Raw genomic sequence first — 26929 nt, forward strand, 5'->3', positions numbered from 1 at the left:
GGTTTAGTATGTGCTAAGTGCCGGGCACTGTTCTAGCCACATGACTTCATGACACCTTCATGAGGTAAGTACTGTTATCCTTATTTTGCAGATGAGGAAATTAGATCCGAGGAGTTAAGCACTCTCTCAAGGTCACGTAACCAGGGAGTGGTGGCACTAGAATGGGAACATAGGCAGTCTTTCTCCAAAGCCTATGCTGCGCTGCCCTCTTATGGTGTGCACAATATGGAAGCACCATAATGGTAATAATAGCTGTCCTTTATTGAGCCGTTCCTGTGGCAGGCGCCGTGCTAAGCCGCAGTAGCCCGTTATTGCATTTAAATCTCACAGTCAACCTATGAGTTAGACGTGTTTAAATGCCACCCACCCCCCTTACAGATGAGGAAATTGAGCTCTAGAGGTCGAATAAGCTACCCAATGTCAGAGTGCTTGTAAGAAGTAAAGCCAGGACCTGAAGCTCTTTTTAAAAACAATTATTGGACTTCTACTAACTTAAAAGAAATAACTAATATAGCATAGTGGCTACGGGTGCAAGTGTTGCCATCAGAACGCTTGGATTCATATGTCATCTGTGTTCCTTGGGCTGTGTCCTTGGGCAGATGAATCTCATTTTTCCCATTTGAAAGTCAGAGATAATACCTTTCTTACAGGGTTGTGAGAATTAAGTGAGGTAAATAGGTGTAAATATGCTAAGAACAGCACCTGACTTACAAGCACTCAGTAATGACTGCCAGCTTTTTGGTGTAGAAATAAATACACTATTCCCTCTGTACTTCTGGATTTTTAAAGACATTCTGTAGTGAATTTGTGTTTTTCTCAAATTAATAACTTGATCCAGTGCTTTAACTTTAAAGATGTTTGGAGGTTGAAATAGAACATGTTGAGCATATTATTTGAAAATAACTAACATACTGTTTAAAAGTAAGTTTATCCTATGTTTTCTGACTTTTTGACACCCTGGATATACTATTTAATAATTAACAGCCACGATAATGGTCTTGTTTTTTAATCCTTGAGACTTGACTAAAGAGAACATTTCAATATTACCAATAAATGCATGGTACAGAGTTTTTGGAAAATCGTTGTGTAACATTACAGAAACCAATAAACACAAAACATAATACAGCCATTTTTTTCTTACCAACTATATTGAGAAATAATTTGTATACAACAAAATACATCCATACATCCATTTAAAGAGAACAATTCATGGACTTTGGCAGTTGTATATACAGACAGAACTATCACCACAATTAAGACCATTTCTATCATCTCCAGAAGATTCCTCCTGTCTCTTTGCAGTGCATCTCTCCCTTTACTGCAGCTCTAGGGAACCACTGATCTGCTTTTGGTCATCATAGATTTGTTTGCATTTTATATAAATGAAATCACACACACTGTAATATCTTGTGCCTGTCTACTTTCACTCATCCTGAGATTCATCCATGTTGTGTGTATCCGTTTCTTCCTTTTTACTTCTGAGTAGTATTCTGTTGTACAGATATTTATCCATTCACCTGTCAGTGACCATTTGGGTGGTTTCCAGTTTTTTGCTATTGTGAATATGGCTGCTGTGAACATTCACGCATAAGGCTTTGTATGGATGGAAATTTTTTATTCTCTTGGGAAGATACCTTGGACATGGAATCGCTTGGTAAATGTTTAACTTTTAAAGAAATTGCCAAACGTTTTTCCAAAGTGGTCGTGCTACTTTACATTTTCAACAGCATTATATGAGAGTTCCATTTGCTCCACATCCTTCCACATTTGGTGCTGGCAGTTTTAAAATTTTTACCCATCCCAGTAGATATGGAACGCGTGCACTGTGGTGTGCATCTCCCTGGGGCCTACTGTTATGCATCTTTCCATGTGTTTATTGACTGCTCATACATCTGATGTGGTGAGGTATTCAAAGTCCTAGGTGGTTAGTTTTTTTGTTATTGAATTATAAGAGTTCTTTACATATTCTGGATACAAAATTCTTTGTCATATTATTGCGAGGCTGTAGCCATTTAAAAACAATGTTTTGTAACCAGTAACATTAGTTAGGTACTTAAAAATAATTAACAATGATTGCTGGCTGTGCCACAGAGCGTTTGGAGAGCAAACTGCTAAACCGAAAAAATCTGTCAAGCTAGGCCTATATTTTGTGCACCTGGAGTCCTGTGACCAAGGAGCCCACAACATAAAATACTTACTCTTAAAGTCAACAGAGATAACATAAAGTAAAATAAATAAATAAAACAAAAATCGCCCCGCGATGTATTTTTGCTGATGACGGCGTGTGATCAGGGCACCTTTGAGTCATTTTGTATTATTGGGCATAGCTTCGAAGTCATCAATGTATCATCCTTAGGATAATAATAATATAAACTAGATATAAAAATTCAACGGGGATAATAAGCTGGTAGAATGCCGGGCTTTCTGTTTGGCCTTGATCCTGAGTCATGGGCCACGAAATAGCCGGGCCAGAAGGCAAGCGAGATCAAGGGTACCCCTGCAACCGCCTTGGCATTTCCCAGAAAGCGGCCTTAGGGCGGCGCATGCGCCTCTCGGCCCGCCCGTCTCCGCCCACCCGGGAGGCGGGATGGCGTTGCCGTGGTAACCGCAGTAAACGGAGACCCGGGGCAGACGCCGTGACTGGGAACGCGCGGCGGAGGTTGGTGCCTTAGGTAAGTTTTGACCCCAGCAGCCTGGCAGTTCCCACAACCTCCCCCCTAAAATCTGTTGGGGAATCAGGGATCAGTCGACCCTATTTGCACTTGTCTTAGGCTGAACTAGGGTTCTCCGGGCTTTGCTGAGACACATTCCTTCTCCTTTCTATGGATCAGTTCAACAAACATTTGAATTGATAGCATACTCAGGCATGGGGCAACACACTGTAGATACAACGTGGACGCTGTTCCTGCCTGCAAGGAGCTCATGATCCAGCTGGGGAGGAAGACAGACGATGGCAGGAGTCCGAGTTGGACCGGGCTGAGCCAAGAACAGGGAGTCGGTGGGAAAGTGCCTGGGTTCTGGGGTCAGCAAGCCACCCAGACCTGTTAAGTGTGACACTTGGCAAGTTGACCTTCTGCACTGTAGATTCCTCATCTAACTAGGGAAGGTGGTAGTGCTTACTTCATGGGGTTCCTGTTACAATTAAATAGGATAATGCAGGTCAAGTAAGTGTGTAGCACATGCAAGACACAGTAGGTGCACAATAAATCCTTGTTGCATACAAGTAGATATAGTAGCATACAAGTACTCAGCATGCCCGGCCAATTGTGAGTTGTCCAAGGTGGTTACTGACTAAAACTTTTGAGAAGGAGGAGGGGCTGAAGAGGATCCGGGAAAGGGGAAGGTGACAAGAGATGAATTACAGACCCTAAGATGAAGGACCTCTGTGCCACACCAAGGAATCTGAGTTCTTGTTCTGTGGCAATGAGGAGCCATTAAAGATTTTAAACAAGAAGAGTGGCACATTAAAAGCTGTGTTTTAGGAATATAAGAGGCAGTGTACAAATGGACCAGAGAAGGGAGAGAATGAGGCTGTGGTAATGGTAGAGGTGAGACAGTGTGAGGACCAGAACTAGGATGGGGACAGTGGGACTAGAAGGGAGAGGATGAATTCAAAAGGCTTAATAACTGGACACTGGGCAACAGGACTTGGAAGTCAATTGCATGAGTTGGGTGAGAGGGAAGGATTCAAATAGTAACTGCTCTGCTATCTCATCTGTAAAATGCACCTAACTCATAGAGTTTTGAGAAATATATGAAACAATATGTGTAGAATCCTCAGAACTGTGCTCGACACATGGTAAACATTAAAAAAACACACGCGCTGTTATTCTCTTCACAGTTGTATTTCACACTGTGAAGTAAAAACTGAGTGTCTGTTTTTATACAGGAATCTCTATGAATCTCAACGTGACCAGCTCTGGCACACGGCTGAGATGGAGTGTTTGAGTTTGTGAGAGTGGGGACGGACCCTGGAATCTAAGGAATGAATCTTGAGTAATGTCATCTTGGGGAGCCCTCTGTCCGGCTTCCAGCCAACCTCCTTCTAGCAAAACACACTCTGCAACACTGTGTACTATAATTTTCTTTTTTCTTTACACTTCCTCAGGGTTGACTCAAAACTTCACAGTCTACCTAATGAGTTGGTTAACAGAATTAACCATAGGCTGGACCAATAAGCCTGAGTCTAATGAAAATAGATTTAAGGTAGTTCTGCAAATAGACTTCCAAACCTAGCTAGTTCAGTTGTATAAGATAGGACATGGTTAGGTATACAGAAATAAGGTTTAGTCATTCAAGTTGGTTACAAATGGATTATTACGAGTCAGTATATGAGGAGCCTGCCCACCCCCCAGACCCTGGCCCCCAGATAATGTAATATTAGGCTGCCTTGAAAGAATATAATGTCCCCAACGGATAAAGTGATGATTCATATCTTCTGGAAAGTGTCCAGATCCTTCAAAGGACATACAAAATTGGGAGGGATATATGATGGATTGGGAATTAAGTTTTTGAGCTATCCAGATGCTGAAAGGAGTTGAAAACATGTTAGTGAGAAATAGTTGAAAGAATTGGGATGCTTTATTTGGGAAAAGAGAGGATCTGGGTAGGAAAGTTAACTGGCTAATTATTTGAACGGCTATAGTAAACAGGAAAACTTATTCTGTGTGTCCCCAGAAGAATAGGGCCAAATAGATCCAAGCTGCGGGGAGGAAGATTTCATATAATATAAAATGAACTTCCTAAGAACTAGAGCTGAGAACATTAACAGAATGTGCTCACCCTCTTACCTGAAATGTTTAAATTAAAGCTGACTGTCTCTTGGTGTGTTCTTTCATTTGTTCCTTTATTCAGGAATTAAAACATTCATCCCTTCAACTATTTTACCTACTGAGTGCAAGGCACTGTTCTTTGAAAGCTTTACTGTATTAACTCATTGAGATCTCAGAACCACCTTGTGAAGTAGGTACTGCACTTTACAGATGAGAAGGCACAGAGAGGTTAAATACTTGTTTAATACTTCACAACTATAATAGTAAGAGGAAGAGCCGGGCTTTGAGCCCAGTCAGTGTGATTCTAGCCAATATTCTTAGCCTGGGCTTGAGTTGTAGATGTGTGATTTATATTGGGTGGGAGGATTGGACCAAATTAACCCTCTTTCAACTCTCAAGATTCTGTGATCATATTTATTGAGCCCTAGCTGTATTAAAGAGAATGTGTAGTAATTATAGTAAAACTACCATTTTCCAATACCTACGAAGAGTTTGATATAAACCCATGGTCCTTAACTCTGGTTCTTATTCTTTGGCTCCACAAAAGAATTATATAGGGAATGAGACCCCGAGAATGGTGCATTGTAAAAAGTTTTCCGAGTGATTCTAAAGGACAGCCAGAGTTGAGAACTGTGGGTATAAAAATCTCATTTAATACTTACAATAACTCTGCCAGACAACCTTATCTTCCCCATTGTACATATAAAAGGACTGACAGGTTAAGGGATGCTAGGGGCTTGGCCCTTGGCCAAGTAAACCTTTTTTCTTGGCCAAACAAGTCTCTCTGACATCAAAGCCTCATCAGGTTACAATACAACTTCTCAAACCTTTAATTCTAAAAAAATAAAAACAAACACAAAAATCAAGAGAGGGTATCATGATGTCAGTGCAAGGAAACAGATGGTATAAACCCTAATGTCCAGATGAAGGTGGGTAGGTGTCATCCTGCACTCTCATGCACTGATCGTGTAGTGTAGATCCTGGCTGCTTTGGGCATAGTAGTCTTTCTTGAGAGACCGGGAAGGTTTAATAATGCACTAGTTCAATTAATTCGCATAGCAGCCTTATCCATAGTTTTTTCTTCACTCCCATTTTACAATTGAGGAATTGATGTAAAGTAATTAGCTAGTTCTGTGGCAAAACTGGGATTCAAACCTGAATCTAACCACAGATCTCATCCAAATAGAACTACTACTCTACCTGCCAGCTGTGCCATGGAAGAATGTTGAAGAAACACGGGATGTTTAGTGCAGAGAAATGAAGACTTAGAAAGAAGACATAGTAGATGTTCTCATCTACAAGAGCTGCCATAGAGAGAGAGGACAGAGAAAACCTCTCGTGTCACTCCCCTCCTTAAAAACCTTCAATGGCTTTCAATTACCATAAAAATAAGTTCTAAACTCCTTAGCAAAGCTTAGAGACAATTTGATGATCTGCTACCCGCTTCCTCATCAATGTCCATTTCACTCTCCTGCTCTAGCCAATAGACTGCTCTCAGGCCTTCACAGACACAAGCCTCTCTTAGAAGCTCCCTCTGCCAATAATCTTTCCCATTTTATGCCTGGTCAGCGTCTACTCATGACCTGTGTCCCAAATGCCTCTTCCTTAACCCCAGACATAGTCTAATCTTCTTGCTGTATGTGCCCGCAGCACCCTATTCTTTTGTAGCACTCATTATATTTTAATTACCTGTTTAATACCTATATTTCTAAAAAAGCTCCACTGAGTTAGGGATCGTATCTTTCTAGTTCAGTACTACAATCTAGTGCCTAACGTAAGATTTGATACATAGAAGTTATCCTCAACAAATATTTAAAAATTGAAATTGATTAGTACCACCAGGGGACTTTGATGATGGGAGGGGGAAGAGGAGAGGATGAACCAAAGGAAGGATGGCAAAGGGTTAATTTTAATGTGGAGCATTTAGAGGAAAGATAGGCTTGGGTGGTGTTTCACTGTGGACGTCTAGAAAACCAGAGGGCACCATGGTGACGAGTTTGCCTGGAGGAAGGGAATATCTGACTATGTTTTGCCATTCTACGGAGGTCTCTGATGATGGCTGTGCTCTCCAGCTGGTGAAGTCATTTCTGATACCTTGCAAACACACAGATTGTCAACACACATGGTGTTTGGTGGTCCTGGGATTTGTTTAGGGGGAAAATAATCTGTTAATGATTTCTATTTTACAGCTCTATCCCTGTCTCTGTCTCAATTTTGTGCTTACAGAGAAAATGAAGGAACCAGATGATCAGGATACTGATGGGGGGAAATCAGAGAGATCAAAGAGTGATGGAAGGCAGTCTCATTCTTCTAGATCTGCATCAGAACGTGAGTAAAGATTATAATATACACTTAGGGTCTTGATTATTAAATTTGAGTAAAATAATTTTTAAAGAGTGCATATCTAAGTTTATACGACAGAAAGGTTGACTTGTTTAATTCCCTTACTAAACTCTGAGTTCTTTAAGAGTAGATTCTGTGTTTTAATCATTTTATCTCTAGTCCTGGAACACAGAAGTTACTATCATCTCTATGTTGATGATGACCCATCTTCACATCTGGTCTGGCTCCTTCCTGTAGGGTCTACAAGGTCTTTAATGAGCTTCTCTAATACAGTGCAGTGGAAAGAGAGCTGGACTTAAGTTTTGAGTCCTGGGTCTTCCACTTAGAGATGCTTGATCTTGGATAAATTATTTCACCTTTCTGAGCCTCAATTTTCTCACCCGTAAAATGATCGTTGTGAGCTGTTTGAGGATTAAATTGGATAACATATGTGGAAGGATATCATAAATTGCAGATAGAACCGAAAGTGAAGAATTTTGTAATAGGATTTTTAAAAGATGACTGGCTCTTTCTGTCTGGGCATTGTGGTGTTAGGTGGCTTAGTGGAATATTGACATTTTTAGTTCTAATCCTAAATATAGTTTCAGAATCTAATTTTTACTATTCACCTAGAGGAGAGCAGGTCCTGGGGAAATCAATTCATTTACAAAATGTACATTAAATTCTTTCAATTTATCTGAGGCCTGTCTGGTAAATCCATGATTTCTCCGTATCGTATTTTATTTTAGAGGTCTATCTCCTCCTGCTTGGACTCTTACAACAAGGATTTCTGCTTAAGTCTTCCTGTCCATACCACCATTAGAATTATCTTTCCAAAAAATATTATTATATCACTCTCCTGAAACACTTTAGTTTGCTTCTCGTTTGTTTTTCCGTTTCCACTTTTTTCCACTCCCTATGTTTCTGACACAGGATTGTCTACTTTTTAGTTTCTAGTGCTTTGCAGTATTTTCCTGGATGATTTAGTTTTTTCTTTTTTTTTTCAAATTTTGTTTTATAGGTCTTTATTGGAGTATAATTGCTTCACAATACTGTGTTGGTTTCTGTTGTACAACAAAGTGAATCAGCCATATGCATACATATATCCCCATATCCCCTCCCTCTTGCATCTCTCCCTCCCACCCTCCCTATCCCACCCCTCTAGGTCCTCACAAAGCCCCAAGTTGATCTCCCTGTGCTATGCTGCTGCTTCCCACTAGCTATCTGTTTTACATTTGGTAGTGTATATATGTCACTGCTACTCTCACTTTGCCCCAGCTTCCCCCTCCCCCTCCCCATGTCCTCAAGTCCATTTTCTCCTTCTCTAAATGTTTGATAGAATTCACCTGTAAAGCCATCGGGTCCTGAACTTTTGTTTGTTGGAAGATTTTTAATTACAGTTTCAATTTCATTCCTTGTGATAGGTCTGTTTATATTTTCTAGTTTTTCCTGGTTCAGTCTTGGAAAATTGTACCTTTCCAAGAATTTGTCCATTTTTTCATGGTTGTCCATTTTATTGGCATATAGTTGTTTGCAGTAGTCTCTTATAATCCTTTGTATTTCTGTGGTGTCAGTTGTGATTTCTCCTTTTTCATTTCTAATTTTATTGATTTGTGTCCTCTCCCTTTTTTTCTTGATGAGTCTGGCTAAGGGTATATCAATTTTGTTTATCTTCTCAAAGAACCAGCTTTCAGTTTTATTGATCTTTGCTATTGTTTTCTTCATTTCTATTTCATTTATTTCTGCTCTGATTTTTATGACTTCTCTCCTTCTACTGACTTTGGGGTTTCTTTATTCTTCTTCCTCTAGCTGCTTTAGGAGTAGGGTTAGATTGTTTATTTGAGATTTTTCTTGTTTCCTGAGGTGAGATTGAATTGCTGTAAACTTCCCTTTTAGAACTGCTTTTGCTGTGCCCCATAGGTTTTGGGTCGTCATGTTTTTGTTATTTGTTTTTATGTATTTTTTTTTATTTCTTCTTTGATTTCTTCAGTGATCTCTTGCTTATCTAGTAGCACACTATTTAGCCTCCATGTATTTGTGGTTTTTTTCAGTTTTTTCCTGTATCTGATTTCCAGTCTCATAGCGTTGTAGTCAGAAAAGATGCTTGATATGATTTCAATTTTCTTAAATTTTCCGAGGCTTGATTTGTGACCTAAGATGTGATCTATCCTGGAGAATGTTCTGTGTGCACTTAAGAAGAAAGTGTATTCTGCCACTTTTGGGTGGAATGTTCTATAAATATCAGTTAAATCTATCTGGTCTATTGTGTCATTTAAAGCTTCTGTTTCCTTATTTCTTTTCTGTTTGGATGATCTGTCCATTGGTGTAAGTGGGGTGTTAAAGTCCCCTACTATTATTATGTTACCGTCAATTTCCCCTTTCATGGTTATTATCATTTGCCTTATGTATTGAGGTGCTCCTATGTTGGATGCATAAACATTTCTAATTGTTATATCTTTTTCTTGGATTGATCCCTTGATCATTATGTAGTGTCCTTCCTTATCTCTTGTAACAGAGATAAGGTCTCTGTTAGTCTTTATTTTAAAGTCTGTTTTATCTGATACGAGTATTGCTACTCCAGCTTTCTTTTGATTTGCATGGAACATCTTTTTCCATCCCTTCACTTTCAGTCTGTATGTGTCTCTAGGTCTGAAGTGGGTCTCTTGTAGACAGCATATATATGGGTCTTGTTTTTGTATCCATTCGACCAGTCTGTGTCTTTTGGTTAGGACATTTAATCCATTTACATTCAAGGTTATTATCGATATGTATTTTCGTATTACCATTTTCTTAATTGTTTTGGGTTCGTTTTTGTGGGTCTTTTTCTTCTCTTGTGTTTCCCACCTAGAGAAGTTTCTTTAGCATTTGCTGTAAAGCTGGTTTGTTGGTGCTGAATTCTCTTAGCTTTTGCTTTTCTGAAAAGCTTTTGATTTCTCTGTCGAATCTGAATGAGATCCTTGCTGGGTAGAGTAATCTTCGTTGTAGGTTTTTCTCTTTCATCACTTTAAGTATATCCTGCCTCTCCCTTCTGGCCTGCAGAGTTTCTGCTGAAAAATCAGCTGATAACCTTGTGGGGATTCCTTTGTATGTTATTTTTTGTTTTTCCCTTGCTGCTTTTAATATTTTTTCTCTGAATTTAATTTTTGTTAGTTTGATTGATGTGTGTCTTAGTGTGTTTCTCCTAGGGTTAACCCTGTATAGGACTCTCTGTGCTTCCTGAACTTGGGTGACTATTTCCTTTTCTATGTTAGGGAAGTTTTCCACTATAATCTCTTCAAATATTTTCTCACACCCTATCTTTTTCTCTTCTTCTTCTGGGACCCCTGTAATTTGAATGTTGGTGCATTTAGTGTTGTCCCAGAGGTCTCTGAGATTTTCTTTTCATTCTTTTATCTTTATTCTGCTCCTTGGCAGTTATTTCCACCATTCTGTCTTCCAGCTCACTTATTCATTCTTCTGCCCCAGTTATTCTGTTATTGATTCCTTCTAGTGTATTTTTCATTTCAGTTATTGTGTTGTTCATCTCTGTTTGTTTGTTCTTTAGTTCTTCTAGATCTTTGTTAAACATTTCTTGTATTTTCTCAATCCATGCCTCCATTCTATTTCTGAGACTCTGGATCATCTTTACTGTCATTACTCTGAATTCTTTCTCAGGTAGGTTGCCTTTTTCCACTTCATTTATTTGGTCTTACAGGATTTTACCTTGCTCCTTCATCTGTGACATGTTTTTTGCCATCTCATTTTTTTTTTTTTTTTTTTTTAATGAGTGGGATTCTGTTCCTGCCTTACTGGTTGTTTGGCCTTAGGCTTCCAACACTGGAGCTTATAAGCTGTTGCTTAGAGCTGGGTCTTGGTGCCAAGATGAGGACCTCTGGGAAACCTCACTCTGATGAGTATTCCCTGTGGTGTCTGAGGTTCTCTGTTAGTCCAGTGGTTCAGATTCGGAGCTCCCACTGCAGGAACTTCAGCCCTAACCCTGGCTTGTGAACCAAGATCCCACAAGCTGCGTGTGGGGCAGCAAAAAAAAATGGAGAACAATAACAAGTAAAAAATAAAATTAGACTAGGAAACTAACAGATATGTTAGAAAGAATATAAAAATAAAAATATAGATGAACCAACAACCAGAAAGTAAAAAAGAACCACAATAATAAGAAAGAGGAGGAGAAAAAAAAAAAAAAAGGTGGAAAAGGCCTTGGCTGTGGAGGGCAGAGCTTAAGCAGGGGTAGGGTTTGGGCAGTGGGCAGGGCCTATGCTTAGGACCCACAGGGCTGGAAAAGGCCCTGGGAGGTGTGGGGGGTTGGGGCTTAGACTCAACGGAACAGAGGAGCCCAGGCCTGCCTCCCGCCTGTAGTCTCAGAGGGCAGGGGACACCATGTGGGAGCCCAGCAGGCTTCCAGGGACCGAGTGGGTGGGACCAGCACCCTCTGCTCCTCTCCCGCTCTGGATGGATGGATTTAATGATAATGTCCCTTTGTTCAGCACTGCCTGAATCTCCCTTTTTAATGTCAGACCTTCTTAAGGGCAGGTCTTATCAAATCTGGCCTGGCCCTGTCCTCAGCTCATAAATTAGTTCATAAATCATGGGTTTTAGGATCTCAAATGATAACGTGAAATAGTCTGCTGACACTCTGAAACCTTCTACCTTGGTGCTGTGAGAAGAGGTCTCTGTCCTGGTTCAGCTACATACCTGATAGCTGAATTTTTTTTCCTGGAGCCCTTACCTTGTTCTCAGTCTTTCTAAAATATCTAAGCAACATCTTACCCTTTGGAATTCTCATGCAGAGTGAATCAATTTCCTGGTTTTCTACCTAAGTACGGAGATTAAGGTAGACTCTTCCCCTTACCCAACAAGGAGTTTCTGCTGTAACAGAGTCCTATTAAGAGATTTAGACCAAATGTACCAGCCAGACCATGCAGCATTTTTCACAAGGGTGAAGGACTTTAGTTACCAAGACATTGGTTTCTGAATCTTATCAAAGGACTAAATTATTGCTGACTTCATATAATAAACTGGGAAGTATTTTGGTCTCTTCTATTTTCAGAAATATTTTGTGTAGAATTAGTATTATTTCTTCCTTAAATGTTTGCTGGAACTCACCAATGAAGTATCTGGGCCTGTAATTTTCTTAGTGGAAAAATTTTTAACTGTGAAGTCAATTCCCTTAATAAATAGAGGGTTGTCTCTTTCTTCTTTATTAAGTTTTGTAACTTTGTATCTTTCATAGAAGTTATACATTTCTTCTAAATTGTAAAATTTGTTGACATAACTCTGTAGGATCTATTTTAATTCCTGATACTGAAGATTTGTATTGTCTCTCTTTTATTTCTTGATTGGCCTAGCTAGGAGTGCATCCATTTTGTCAATCTTTTCAAAGAATAAGGTTTTGGCTTTGATAATTTTTCTGTTGTTTTGTTGCCTTTTTATTTCATTGAGTCTTGCTTTCATTTTTATTATTTACACTAATTCTATTAATTATTTTTTTTATTATTTTATTTTTATTATTTTTATTTCCTTTCTTCTACTTACTCTGAGTTTTGGGGTTTTTTGCTTTTCTTTTTCTAGTTTCTTGAGGCGGAATGTTAGGTCATTGATTTTTGAGTTTTCTTATATATGTACTAAAAGCTATAAATTTCCCTCTAAGCATTGCCTTAGCTGTATCCCACACATTTTGGTGTTATATTTTAATTATCATTTACTTTGAAATGTTTTATAATTTCTTTATTAATTTCTCCTTGACCCATACATTATTTTTAAGTGTGTTTTTTAATTGCCAAATGTCTTCTGTAATTTAATTTACTACTGTTGTAATCAGAGAATATGCATATTTTGTATTATTTCAATCTTTTAAAAGCTATTAAAACTTGTCTTATGTTTCAGCAAGTGATCTCTCTTGGTAAATGGCCCATGTGCCTTTGAATGTGTAGGTGTAGTGTTTTTTATATATCAGGCAGGGATGTTTGATAGTGTTTTTCAGATCATCATATCTTATGGAGTTTTTGACTGGTTGTTCCATCAGTTGATGAAAGATGTGTATTACTATAATATTAACTAAGTAGACCGTGAGAAGTAAAGGATAAATATTATAATCTCTGAAGCAATTATTTAAAAAGCAAACAAAGAAAAGTAGTTAAAAAGCTAACAGAAATTAAAATGGAATTTTAAAGAATAAATAATCTAGAAGAATAACAATAAATGGTCTAACAAAAAATAGGAAAGAAGAAATAGAGGGAAAATGGAAGAGTGGGAAGTGCACAAACAGAAAATAAATAATTAAATGTTAGATCAAAATCCAACTATACCAATAATTATATTAAATATTAATGGACTAATAAGTCTTGTAAAAAGGTACAGATTATCAGAATGGATAATAAAAGCAAGAACCTACTATATGATATATGAGACACACGTTAAGTATTATGATACAAATAGGTTAAAAGTAAATTGATGGAAAAAGATATAGTAGGCGTACAGTAAGCATTTGAAGGCTGGAGTGACTATATTAATATCAGATAAAATAGATTTCAAGACAAAGAGTACTATCTGTGATAAAGAAGTACATTTCATGATGATAAAAGGAGCAATACATTAGGAAGACATAACTATCATAAATATGTATGCATCTAATAACAGAGCATCACAATACATGAAGAAAAATAGAATTAAAGGGAAAACTAAATAATTCCAAAATTGTAGTAGGAGAACAGTCTGGTACTCCATCATGTTTACTTCATCATGGCCAAAATGGAAGTCCCAATTATTAATTTTTGTATGTTGTTTTTATATGTAGTAACGATGCAAAACTCTTTTAAAAATTGTAATAATTATAGGGAGTCCTTATGGATGTTCTATGTGCACAGTCACATCATTTGCAGACTTCCTCATTGTGTTCCCAATCTCACAAAGGAGGTGGAGGTAAACAAGGACCAGAGAGGCAAGCTGTATTTGCAGGAGGCAGCCTGCCTCTGTGGCAGCTGGTGAGGAGAGGCACCACAGCTTCATATTTCTATTGGCTAGAGAGAAGAAAAAGCGGAGGAAACTCACCTATAAAATCCTGGGTCAGGGACTTCCTTGGTGGTCCAGTGGGTGCTCCCAATGCAGGGGGCCTGGGTTTGATCCCTGGTTGGGGAACTAGATCTCACATGCACGCCAAAACTAAGAAGTCCGCGTGCCACAACTGAGTCTCCGTGTTGCAACTAAGAGCCCACATGCCGCAACTGAAGATCCCGCATGCTGCAGCTAAACATGCCGCAACGAAGATCTTAATTAAGATTGCCACAATTAAGACCTGGTGCAGCCAAAATAATTAATTAATTAATTTGTAAAATTCCTTGGTCATAAAACAAACTTTCATCTGGCTCTTTTTGAGATCTGTGGCTATGGTGTCTCCTCGCCTTGGTTACCTCCCTTTGCTTCCTCCTGCACGCATCCTTGTTCAGTGTCCACTAATTTTGCCAGCCCTTCCACCAGCCAGCCCTGCCATCCATTTCTGATTTGAGGTTTTAGCAGCTTCTAGTTCTACAAAAAATGACATTTGTAATTTTGGCTTTCATTTTCAATGTTGATTTTAGATTATTTCCAAGAATAGAAAGACAAATGCTGATTTGTACATCAAACCATAATCCTTCCATCTGTCTATCTTGGGATTATAAAAAGTATAGAAATCTTTGTCGTCAACAAGTTGCTAAGATCTGCTGCTTTGCCAGTCTGATTAAATGTGTCTACTTCCTGTTAAATTCGTTTTTTTCCAAACTCCACTTTTCCTTTCAGTGGCACAACCCTTCAACCAGGCTCAGAATATTCATTTTTAGAAAAATGATTTACTCCCCTTCATTCGTATTCACTTCTGATTCCTTTATCAGTGATTCCCTCATCCTAGCTGGCAGCCTGAACTCATCTAATGGCAGCTTGAACTCTGTTCCCAGAGAGAGGCAGGCCAGCAGATAATATCCCAATCTTGAGATGGGGATATAGTGTTTGATTGCAACAGTCACAAGAAAGAGCTAAGAAATCTGTTAAATGGTATTACTGGAGAGTATTTACCCAGGGCTCTCCCCTAGGGGAGTTCAAGAAGTGGGCCCCATTTAGGTGTCCAGGATTATTTTCTTTCCATCCAAATGCATGAATCCTACAGAACCCTGTCCTCTTATTCTGCTAATTGGATTGGCCCAGCTTTCTCACCTCATTCAAGTTAGTCTTGGGCCTTGTTCCTCTTCTTTTAGCCTCATCTCAGATAGACCGACTAGGTGGTTCTACTCTGTTTCTGACATACTTACCATTTCTGCCTTACTATTCTGAAAGTTCATCCAGCCCTTTCACCTGCTGGACATGGTATATGTGAACCATAGCCATGTTTGGACTTGATCTGAATGTTGGCTTATACCTAGATCTATTCTACTCCCATTCCAATTCTTTTTCTCTTTTAGCTTGTCCTGAAGCAAATAGTCTGATGTATTCCTAGGATATCATTCAGACATAGTCATACCCAGAGGAGTTTATTCTTGAATATGCGTTATCTTTGACATAAAAGGTCCTTATAAATAACGTGTTGTTCAAGTGAAATTGAATTGAAAAAATGATAGCAACATACTAGCCAATCTTTTTTTCTTTATCCTTTACTTTCTTGTAAGTGTGCAGTGGTAGGAAATAGACTGCAAATGAAGTGAAAATGGAGATTTACTCACAGGAAAAGCTTTAAAAAATTTTTGTAAAGCTGCAAGAGTGACCAAATAAAATGATTTTTGTAGCAATTTTTGAGTTTAAAATTCATTCAGTTTAGAGCACAAACGAATTGGAAGTATTAGGTACTTTGGAAATAAGAAATGTTTAATTCAAATTTAGAAATTATTTAATGTTTAAGACAATGTTTAATTCAAATTTAGAAATTATTTAATTCAAATTTAGAAATTATTAAAACAAATTATTTTGTATAGCCGCTATGAAAGAGGATTACAAATCTGTTGAAGATACCACAGGCGAAACATTTACTGAAGGGGAAGAATCATATTTAGGGGATGATGAATCCTATGTGGAACATTTGGAAGGAAGTTCAAGTTCATCTCAAGATGATTATGTGGAAAGCATTGGAAGTAAGTATTACTGGTTTTCTATTAGTACTTGTCACTGTTTTAACTGAACAGTTGTAAATCCATAAAAGAAATGGTTGCAGGAAGTGTGGAGGTGATAAAAGAAAGGGCATCAAACATATCCTGATAGGGTGCTTTAGCAGCTCTGGAGTTGTGTATTCTGAGTATCACATACTCTCATACTGGGTTTTTCTGGGGAGTGGGATTGTCTAAGGAGTGATCTATCCCACATTAGTGAGACTAACTCTCCCTTAGAACTGACCGTGCGCTGTTCTTTGAGACTGCCGGAACCATGCAAGGCTAGGCGTTCACCCCAATGCACACAGGCGTGTTGCCTCTTCTTCCATGCTCACTTGTGGGTGGCATCCTATGTCCAGGCCAGAAGTAGTAGTTACTGCTAGAGTATTATGGGCTACGTACATTCCTCCTGTCTTCATGAAATATGATTTTAGGATTGACCAGACACTCTTCTTAGTTAAAATATTTTTAATTTTTTAGACTCTCAGTACATGGAAACTCCTGTCCCAGATGCAGAAGAGGCAGAGGAGGAAGTTAAGAAGAAAATATCAGAAAGCTTCTTCTATGATTATATGGAGCTGGCTTCGATGCCTTTTGTGACTCCGGATTCAGACATACCGCTGGATCTTCTTACACTTGTGTATCCACTCCAGTTACATATGTATAATCTTGGAATTTCAGCTTTTTAGGTCAGGGGTTGGCAAACTGCAGCCCATGGACCAAATCTGGCCTCTGGCCTTTTTCCCTAAATAAAATTTTATTGGAACACAGCAATGCTCATTCATTTACATGAAGTCTATGACTGCCATCACACTACAAGGGCAGATTTAAGTAATTACAACAGAAATCATCTGGCTCACAAAGCCTAAAATATTTACTACCTGGCCCTTTGCAAAAACAGTTTGCCAACCCCTATTTTAGGTAATTCTAAGAAGCTTAAGATAGAAATGCTTGATCTTAATTTAAACTAAGCTTTTGTTAGCTTTTGTTAGATGCCAAATAACCATAAAGAGATATAATGCTTTTCTGGCTGTCCTTTCAGGAGATGTGATGTGAAGGAGACCAGGAGGCCTCTTATCCCCATTTATCTCTACCAGATTGGCACCCCTTTCTCAATGCCTGTTAAGTTAAAATCATTGATCTCCCTGCTTGAAACGCTGACATGGCCATTGTCAGGCATTACTGCTTTCGCATTATTTACCAGATGAGTTACAGAGAAGACAGCCCTGAGGAAGTGGGCACAATATAACCCATTTTAATAGAAGAATAAAAGTCTGTGAAGAAAAGTAAAAGTGGGATGATTAACAAGGGGATTTAGGGTTTGCCATCACTTTATGATGTTAGGTTTGTGAGGTGCTAGTTAGGAGACAATTTCCATTAAGGCCCTTGGTTAGCAATTTAGCATGCCTACCCTCAGAAGGGCAGTGGTTATGACCGCATGGCCCAGACACTGACTGGCCCCTTATAAAAGGGGTGCTGAGAGGGGAAGGGCAGTGTACTTCCTGACCCAGTTTTGCTTTTTATGTAAAAATAGAACATGTTATTGTTATTATATCTTCTAACTTTATTTCGATCCCAGGTGTAACTAAAACTAATTCACCCTGAAATTCGTAACCTGGAGTTTTCTCTCTTGAGGGCCTTTTTTTTTCCTTTGTGGCCTTTGGACAGGTTACTGATAAAAGTTATGCTGTTGGCCTTCTAGTCGATTTTTTTCAAATGAAGTGGTTTATTAGTCACCTAGAAGCTTTTCCTGAAATGCACGTGCTCTGATAGCTTCCTGGACCTACTGCATTATTTCCACGTGGAGAGGGGCTTGGGTATATATGTACTCTGAAAAAGCTTCTCGGGTAATTTTGATTGTGCTGCCTTCTCCCAGCTCTCAACACTGGGGATTTGGTGCTTCTGAATACAAGGATCTCTGTATTAGAGAGATATGCCTAGCCTGTAAATAAGGGAGTCAGAGCGATCTTGACGTTTGGCTCAGTGCATGAATCCTTTCTACTCATGCTGGAGGAGTGGCTGTATAAGCTATGGACTTGAACACTTTCAAAACCAGGGCAATCACAAAGCAGCTTATCCCATTTTTGAATAGCTTACATTATTAGAGAGCTCCTCCAGGCCTTGAATTACAATCTGCCTTTCTGGACTGTCCTGCGTTAGACTTAGTCCTACTCTCTAGAGATGAAAAAATATAATCTCTATTTCTTGTGAGAAGCTGTAAGAAGTCTGCTCTCATGTATCCCCATATACCCTTTTAATTCTTCATCTACTTCAGTTTTAACATGTGTGTCTTCTAAATCAATCAAGAAAGTATAATTTATAAAATATCACCTAAACCACAGCATAATTTGTAGAAGACACTAAACAGCACTTAAGACAGTGTTTAAATACCACTTTTAAGTGGAGGTTCTAGATGGACATGGACAAACAGCGAAGGCCCTGGGCCTCTGATAGGAAGTTAAGAATAGGTGCCAAAAGGGAGGATGAGATAAAACAGAAGGGAGATGAAGGTACGTCAGAATACATTTTAACATTTTCAGAGCCCTGCTTAGGGACTGCCTTGTCCTCTGGGGTTTAAAGGGAAAGATCAGACTCTAGTTATTCATTCATTCATTTATTCAACCGAATAGGCTCAAGACTCTGTGGTAGGCATTCCAGGAAACAGATGAATGAGAAGCAGTCTCTGCCCTCAAGCAGGTTGTGATTGATTTAGAGGGAAAGTGTTTGGCAAGCTACAATCTAACCCATTTCTGCATTTGAAAGGGCCTTCAATCAAAACAGCAGCAAGTAAGAGGGAGCTTCCCCCTGAAATTACAGATGATAATATTAGATAAATGATCATGTCTCCGATTCCCTGCTGTCATCCAAGTTAGTGAAGGGATGGTAGCCCGCTTCTACCCTCATAGTTAGACATTCTTCTAGCCCTTTAGAGTATTACACTGGCACCTGGGAAAAGGGAAAGGAGAGAAGGAAGAAGGAGAGGTGAGAACAGTAGTTTAGGGAGAGGGTAGGCAAAACTTCCTGCCCCATACCAGGCTCTGTAAAGATAAGGGGCTGTAGACCCTACTCTTTATTTGTGAGGCGGCCCCAGGTATTCTCCATGAGGGCAGAATAGCTTCATCTAGATCTTGGATCACATATTCATTTGCATTTCTATATAAGATTCCATTTTAGGCGTTAATGTCTTTTAAATGTATAAAATTCCTTTTTCTTGTACAAATGCCCTGAAATGTTCTCTCTCTCTTTTTTTCAATTTAACTGTGAGGCAGTGAGATAGGTATAGTTACTTGTAGTTAGTTATAATTTATATATTCTTCACAATTCAAATTGCATTAATTAAAATTTGCTCTTCCTTTTTTACATTCGACATATCGTTCTTGTTAAAAGTTTTGTATAATTTCTTTCTCTGAAAATATTTCCTTACAAATAAGGGGAATCGTCTAAAATCAGACTGAAAAAACAAAACAAAAACAAGGGCTCAAGAAATAAGGATTGCTCCAGTGATCCTTCAACTTTTGTGTTCAGCAATGAATTCTTGGAAAATAAGAATATATCTACTTAAGATACACTACATAATATATTTCTTTGGCAAACTATAATTTTTTAATAGGTTGATCTCATTTAATTATTACACTTATATCTTGGGTTATATTAATTTGAGCTTGAACATAATAACAAAGTACACTTAAAAAATGTTTTATAGCTCAGTTTTTTAAATCTCTTTTGAATTAATGCAGTTATACTCTATAGCATAAACGCACACACACGTATATACTCATCTGCACACCCGTACATACTAATGATCTTGGAAAGGAAATGTTAGCCTATTTATTTTATATACTTATATATTATGTATTATTTAGTCAATTTTTATAATTTTCATATGATTAAATTTCAGTTATATTTATGTGAATTTATTACAGTAGTCACATTGTCACTGGTGTGTCAGAATTTCACAAACATGTCAGAATTTTAAACATCTTGTCTTTCAGCATCAAGGAAGAGGCCTACATGATCCTTTTACTATGTTCAGTCAACAAACTGGACAGGCTTTGGGAGTACAAAGATGGCAAAGACAGACTTTCTCTCACATTATAATGTGATTTAGTTTTAGCAGGAGAGAGGAAAATGAAATTATTTAGGGGACTACTTTACTCTCTATAGTACCCAAATAGAAAGTTTATTTTTTATTGCAAACAAAATTAATGTGCTTTCAGGGTTTTCCTAGGAAAACTAAAAGACTGAATCAGAGTATGAGAATTTTCACCTAATTTAAAAACAAGATTACAATAGTAATACAGTAAATAACTCTAAGTTTCAGCATAAAATTCAACTACTTCAACCCTGGATCTTTATCTAACTAAGGGTATGGGTTTTAAAAATATATTCATTTCGTTACTTTTCCCCTCTCTAGGATGGTTATGTTGTTTCACTGGTTTTCCTTTGCAACTTTCCCTCAGACATTCCTTTGGTTATGACTGCAGAAAGCGGGCCAACCTACAACTTCTGGACAGCAATATGGTGTTGTACGTAGCTGGGAACCAGCTGATCCTTCTGAATTTGAAAACCAAGGAACAGACCTACCTGCGAAGTAGCAGTGGCAGGGGAATTGGTGTCATTGGGGTATGCCTTTAGTAACTTAGAAAACAAAAATCCATCCATGTGTTTGTTCTGTGGACCAGCCAGGCTGTGAGGAGGGATTACATGAGATGCACAGCAGTCTTTATTCTAAGGCATTTTCAATTCACGATGACAACCACTACGTTCACTGACATTAGCTCCATGCAATATTATAATATTATATTAAATATTATCATCTCATTTTGCAGATAAGGAAACTGGGGCTAATAGAGGTTGAGTGACTTTCCCATAGCCATGCAGGTTTTTCACAGTAAATGCTATGTTGCTATTCTGCAAAAATACCGAAATGAATAACACAAATGATAATTCACATAATAACTAAAGCTAAGTGCCAGATAAAAGAGTTGAACATTAGGAAATGAAGCATAAATTGTACATTCGGTAGTTTCAAGCAGTTGACAAAAAGATCTGTGTGTGATTTCGAGTCTGTCTCTTCATTCCTCCTCAGGTGTCTGTCTCCATCAGTCGTTTTCTTTCTTGTATCTTCAGCCTTTACTTCCTTAGGCATCCTCAGCATAAAAGCATACTAAATCAACTTGTTCTCATTTTAAAAGGCCCCTCTCTGGGAATTCCCTGGTGGTTCAGTGGTTAGAACTCTGCGCTTCCACTGCAGGGGGCGCGGGTTCAATCCCTGGTCGGGGAATTAAGAAATCGCAAGTCGTGTGCACGGCCAATTAAAAAAAACAATGAGGCAAAACCAAAAAGCTAGGTATATATACACAAGTACATGCTACGGGGGCACCAGCTGTTGCAAATATTCACAGGCCCGACATGAAGGCTCTGTGGAGGAAGTCGGTCGGGACCATCTCAAAGTACCATGAGCCCTGAGGTCCCCCCGCATCTGCAGAGGACTGAGCAATATCTAGCCTGCTTATTTTTCTATCACTTTGTGGCCAACGATAGTTTTGAAATGTCCGTTTTTCTATTTTGTGGCACGATAATTTGGTTTGAGGTCAGTAGTTAGGGGTGTAGTGTGAACAAGAATGCTAACCCTAAACCTCACCCTCCTGGACCCTGAGCGCTTGTGTGTCGGTGGGGCTCTTCTCCGTGTGTGCTGGGGCTGCTGGTGTCCAGACAGTGACAGGGACCTTCCTCCACTGCCCATGTCACTTCAATTTTTCTGAAATAGTTATCCATTTGTGGATGAGAAATGCTCTTGTGAGGCTATGAGAAAGCCATGAGAAATGTGGTTTGGGGGATATAAGCTCTCTTCCAGAAAAGACAGGGTGAATTTATGTGTTGAGTGTAAGTAGATGTCTTGCTTGTCCTAGGTCTCCATTAAAAATAAAGCAAAACACCAAACGCAGGGTAAGCAATTCATCTAACTTAGTTGTTCTCAAAGAGTGGTCCCCAGATTCAGCATCACCAGCATCACCTGGGAAATTGTTAGAACTGTAAATGCAGAATATCAGGTCCCAGCCCCAATTTACTGAATCAGAAACTCTAGTGTTAAAGCTTGCAATCTGTGCTTTAATAAGCCCTGCCTGTGATTCTGATGCCTGCTAAAGATTGGGAACCACTGTTCTAGCTCTTCTGATGGCAATTAAAAAAATTGTAGAGTTAAGACATGACAGTCTTAGTGAAAGTAAAACTTAAAATGAGTATTCTTCTAGTTTTCAGTTTAAATTATATCCATTGTCAAGTATTTATTAGATGCCGAGTTTTGAGTTTTCTATTAGAGTGGATCCTAATAAACAAATTATAAAGTAGCAGATGCTAAATACTGTATTAACTGAGTGATTTATATGATAATCTCCCTTTCAGTGCTTTAGTGAGATTTTATCTTTTATAGGTTCACCCCCAAAAAACTTACTTCACAGTAGCAGAGAAAGGAGTTTTCCCCAAGATTATCATTTATGAATATCCTTCTTTGAGGCCCTACAGAATACTTCAAGGTGAGTCTAGTAGAATCTTTAAAATATCTCACGTTTAAGGTTAACAACATTTTGAAGATGTAACATTATTGTAGCAGTCGGGGTCCTCCAGAGCAACACAGCTGGTGGGAGATAGATGAGAGATTTATTTGAAGGAACTGGCTTATGTAATTACGAGGGCTGGCAAATCTGAAGTTTGTAGGGCAGGCTAGCAGGCTGGAAATTCTTGGGAAGGAATTGATTCTACCTCTAAGGGCAGAACTTCTGCTTCCTCAGGGAAACCTTAGTTCTGCTTTAAGTGCTTTCAGCTGATGGGATGAGGCCCACCCAGGTTACCAAGGATAATCTTAACTGATTATAGATGTTGACCACATCTACAAACTATCTTCACAGCAACATCTAGATTAGTGTTTAATTGAATAACTGGGTACTATAGCCCAACCAAGTTGACACATAAAATTACCATCACAATTATCTTACAATTCTGTTTTCCATATAATTAATTTCAGTAGTCAATTTTTAAAAAAGATTTTATTTTTCAGAGCAGTTTTTAGGTTTACAATAAAATTGAGAGGAAGTTTCAGAGATTCCCACATACCCTCTCCCCTCACCCATGCTTAGCCTACTCATTATCAACATAACTCATCAGAATGGTACATTTTTTACCAAGGATGAGTCGATGTTAACAGTCACAATTACCCAAGTCCGTAGTTTCCCTTAGGGTTCACTTGTGGTGTTCTGTATTCATTTAGACAAATGTATAATGACATATATCCATCATTATAACATCATTCAGTATTCTGAATAGGAGTTTTCCCAAAGCCTGTCCTAAATATCGTCTGTGCTCTGTCTATTCATAACTGCCCTACCCTCTCTGGCAACCACTGATCTTTTATTGTCTCCATAGTTTTGCCTTTTCCAAAATGTCATAGAGTTGGAATTATACAGTACGCAGCCTTCTCAGATTGGCTTCTTTCACTTAGTACTATGCATTTAAGCTTCCTCCTTGTCTTTTAATGGCTTGATAGTCCATTTCTTTTTAGTGCTCAATAATATTCCATTGTCTGGATGTACTACATCTTATGTATCCGTTCACCTATTAGGGGGCATTTTAGTTGCTGTCATTCATTTCAGTTACATATAAGCTTATATATAAGCATTCATTTCACTTACATAACACACACACGGACATAAGCATACATAATCAAATACATTATTGCTTTTATTTTGAACAGTTATCTGTTACATCAATCAAGAATAAGAAAAATAAAAGTTTTATTTTACTTTCATTTACTCCTTTGATTCTCTTCCTTTATGTAGATCCAAGTTTCTGACCCATATTATTTTCCTTCTTTCTAAAGATCTTCTTTTAACATTTCTTGCAAGGCAGGTCTCCTGGCAACAGATTCCCTCAGTGTTTGTTGGTCTGAGAAAGTCTTTATCTGTCACCTTTTTTTTTGCGGTACGCGGGCCTCTCACTGTTATGGCCTCTCCCGTTGCGGAGCACAGGCTCCGGACGCGCAGGCTCAGCGGTCATGGCCCACGGGCCCAGCCGCTCCGCTCCGCGGCACGAACCCTCGTCCCTGCATCGGCAGGCGGACTCTCAACCACCTTTGAAGGATAATTTTTCAGGGCGCAGAATTCTAGGTTAGTGTTTTTTAGGTAAGATTTTTGTCCCCCCTCTTTTTCTTTTTTCCCCAGTATTTTTTTTTCTTTATCTTTCATTTTCTGTAGTGTTTCTGGGCATTTATCCTGGTTGGTGAGCTCTGAGCTTCCTGGATCCATGGTTTGGTGTGTGACATTAATTTGGGAAATTTCTCAGTCATTATTGGTTTAAATATTTCTTATGTTCCTCTTTCTTCTTCTGGTATTCCCACCACACATACATTACACCTTTTGTATTTGTCCCACAGCCCTTGGATATTCTGTTCTGTTTTTATCAGTCTTTGTTCTCTTTGCTTTTTGGTTTTTGAAGATTCTATTGAGATATCCTGTAGCTAAGAGTCTTTCCTCAGCTGTGTCCAATCTAGTAATGAGCCCATCAAAAGCATTCTTCATTTGTGTTAGTGTTTTTTTTTTATCTCTAGCATTTCTTTTTGGTTCTTTCCTTAGGATTTCCATCTCTCTACTGACATTGCCTATCTGCTCTTATATGTTGTCTACTTTATCTGTTAGAGCCCTTAGCATATTAATTATAGTTGTTTTAAATTCCCAATATGACAATTTCAACATATTTGCCATGTCTGGTTGTGCTGCATGCTTTGTGTCTTCAAACTGTCTTTTTTGCTTTTTGGTATGCCTTGTAATTTTTTCTGGGTAGCCAGACATGATGTACTGGGTAAAAAGAACTGCCTTAAATAGGACTTTAGTCACCTGGTGGTAAGGTGTGGGGCAGGGGAAGCATTCTCTAGTCCTGGGATTAGGTCTCAGTTTTTTGGTGAGCCTATGCCTCTGGACTGTGAACTTCACAAATGTTTCTCAGCATTTTTCTCCCCTCTTAGGTAGGACAGGATGGCTAGAGTGGGCTGGGTTGGATATTTCCTTCTCCAGGTCAGTTAAGCTCTGATAACATTCCAACCGTCAGGCTCTGGTTAATTAGTTTCCCCTGAGGGCAGACCTTATTAAGAAGAACAGAGGCTCTCCGGTATTTCAAAATGGTTCCTTTTCCCCTCTTTCTGTTGGAAGCCTGGGGGAATTTTTCTAGATCTTTTTACTTTAGGAATCTGGTCAACTCCTGGAGGTAAATCTCACAATATTGTTGGGGCCACCTTATGACTGGGTCCCCCTGGAGTTTTTAATTCTCAGACTTGTCCACACTGAGCCTCCAGCAATTCGTCAGTTAGAGTTCATGTTTTACTTCACCGGCAGTGGTTCCTTGAGCTGTTCTGGCTGTTGCTGCTTGGAAGCCTCTGCTCTGGTGAGTTGCAAATCCCTGTATTTACCTGGTGGTCTCTCCATTCTTGGGGGCAGAGGTTTGCCCTGGTTCCTTTCTTCTCGTATAGATCCAAGAAGAGCTGTTGATTTTTCAGTCTGTTCAGCTTTTTACTTGTTGTTAGGATGGAATGGTGATTTCTTAGCTCCTCACACGCATAACCAGAAACCTGAAGTCATCAATTTTTATTTCGTGAAATTTTCAGTGACAGATTTTAAATTGATTTCTCTCTGCCGTCTAATATGCTTTTGTGTCACCCTTCCCCGCTTCATAAAGTAGAATGTATTCTCAAAGTGTTTTTCTCATGCAAAGTGTGATTAAGATTTCTTCACCCTCCCCCCTCCCCCCATATCATGTAGTTCATTCTACAGCCAAGGGTGATGAGTGATTTTGGAATTGTTTCTTTAGGGGCGTCTTGGCATTCTTCCACCAATGCACACCACTAAGGGTGCTCTCTCTCTCTTTTTAAAATTTTATTTATTTATTTATTTGTGGTACACGGGCCTCTCACTGCCGTGGCCTCTCCCGCCGCAGAGCAGAGGCTCCAGACGCGCAGGCTCAGCGGCCATGGCTCACGGGCCTTTTGCTCCGCGGCACGTGGGATCTTCCTGGACCGGGGCACGAACCTTCGCCCCCTGCATCGGCAGGCGGACTCTCAACCACTGCGCCACCAGGGAAGCCCTCTATCCTTTTTTTAATTTAAATAATACACTTTTGAAAAGTAAGTGCTGTCCGTGTTCATTAGACTTGCATTCATCTTTTCATCCTTTCAGATGGGACTGATCTGGCCTATGCATATGTAGACTTTAACTGCGATGGTACCTTGCTGGCCTCTGTTGGTGGCAGCCCTGACTACACACTGACAATCTGGAATTGGAAAGAAGAGCAGCCCCTACTGAGGACAAAAGCTTTTTCCCAGGAAGTGTTCAAGGTTACTTTCAATCCTGAAGATGACGAGCAGCTTACTACATCGGGATCCGGCCACATCAAGTAGGTTGCGTGACTGATACAGGTGCTAGTCATTTATTGTTAGGGTCTTTTCTAAGAGGATTGACCAGCTGGAGACATTTTTGCTGATGTTGTTAACATTAGGATAATTTTTAAATGTGTTATTTAAAAAACTAACTGTAGTGCAGCTTTTCTAGTTGGGTATGGAGATTTTATTACTGAAAACAGCATAGATAAAAGAAGGGCTTTTGAATTTTGCTTGCTGCCTTCTTGTAGGCTTCACTTCCTAAGAGAGTTTGTATAATGTCTTAGTAACATTGGCGTGCTGTGTCCAAG

The 26929-nt window shown here is 39.0% G+C and overlaps 1 protein-coding gene across 2 annotated transcripts in view; it reads left to right on the forward strand.

The window, feature by feature from the left end:
• Positions 1-2630: 2630 nt before the first annotated feature.
• Positions 2631-26929, forward strand: part of CFAP44 (cilia and flagella associated protein 44) — a 136415-nt gene continuing 112116 nt past the window's right edge. The window contains exons 1-7 of one of the 2 annotated variants that reach the window (XM_067738887.1): positions 2631-2672; positions 6999-7100; positions 16028-16183; positions 16679-16838; positions 20659-20821; positions 22632-22734; positions 26419-26635. In XM_067738887.1, coding sequence (XP_067594988.1) covers positions 7004-7100; positions 16028-16183; positions 16679-16838; positions 20659-20821; positions 22632-22734; positions 26419-26635 — 896 coding nt within the window. In that variant the 5' untranslated portion in view covers positions 2631-2672; positions 6999-7003. Of the gene's footprint in view, positions 2673-6684; positions 7101-16027; positions 16184-16678; positions 16839-20658; positions 20822-22631; positions 22735-26418; positions 26636-26929 lie in introns of those variants that run through there. The other variant, XM_067738886.1, reaches the window with a different exon arrangement.

The sequence above is a fragment of the Pseudorca crassidens genome, chromosome 5 (assembly GCF_039906515.1).
Source record: "Pseudorca crassidens isolate mPseCra1 chromosome 5, mPseCra1.hap1, whole genome shotgun sequence".
NCBI lineage: Eukaryota > Metazoa > Chordata > Mammalia > Artiodactyla > Delphinidae > Pseudorca > Pseudorca crassidens.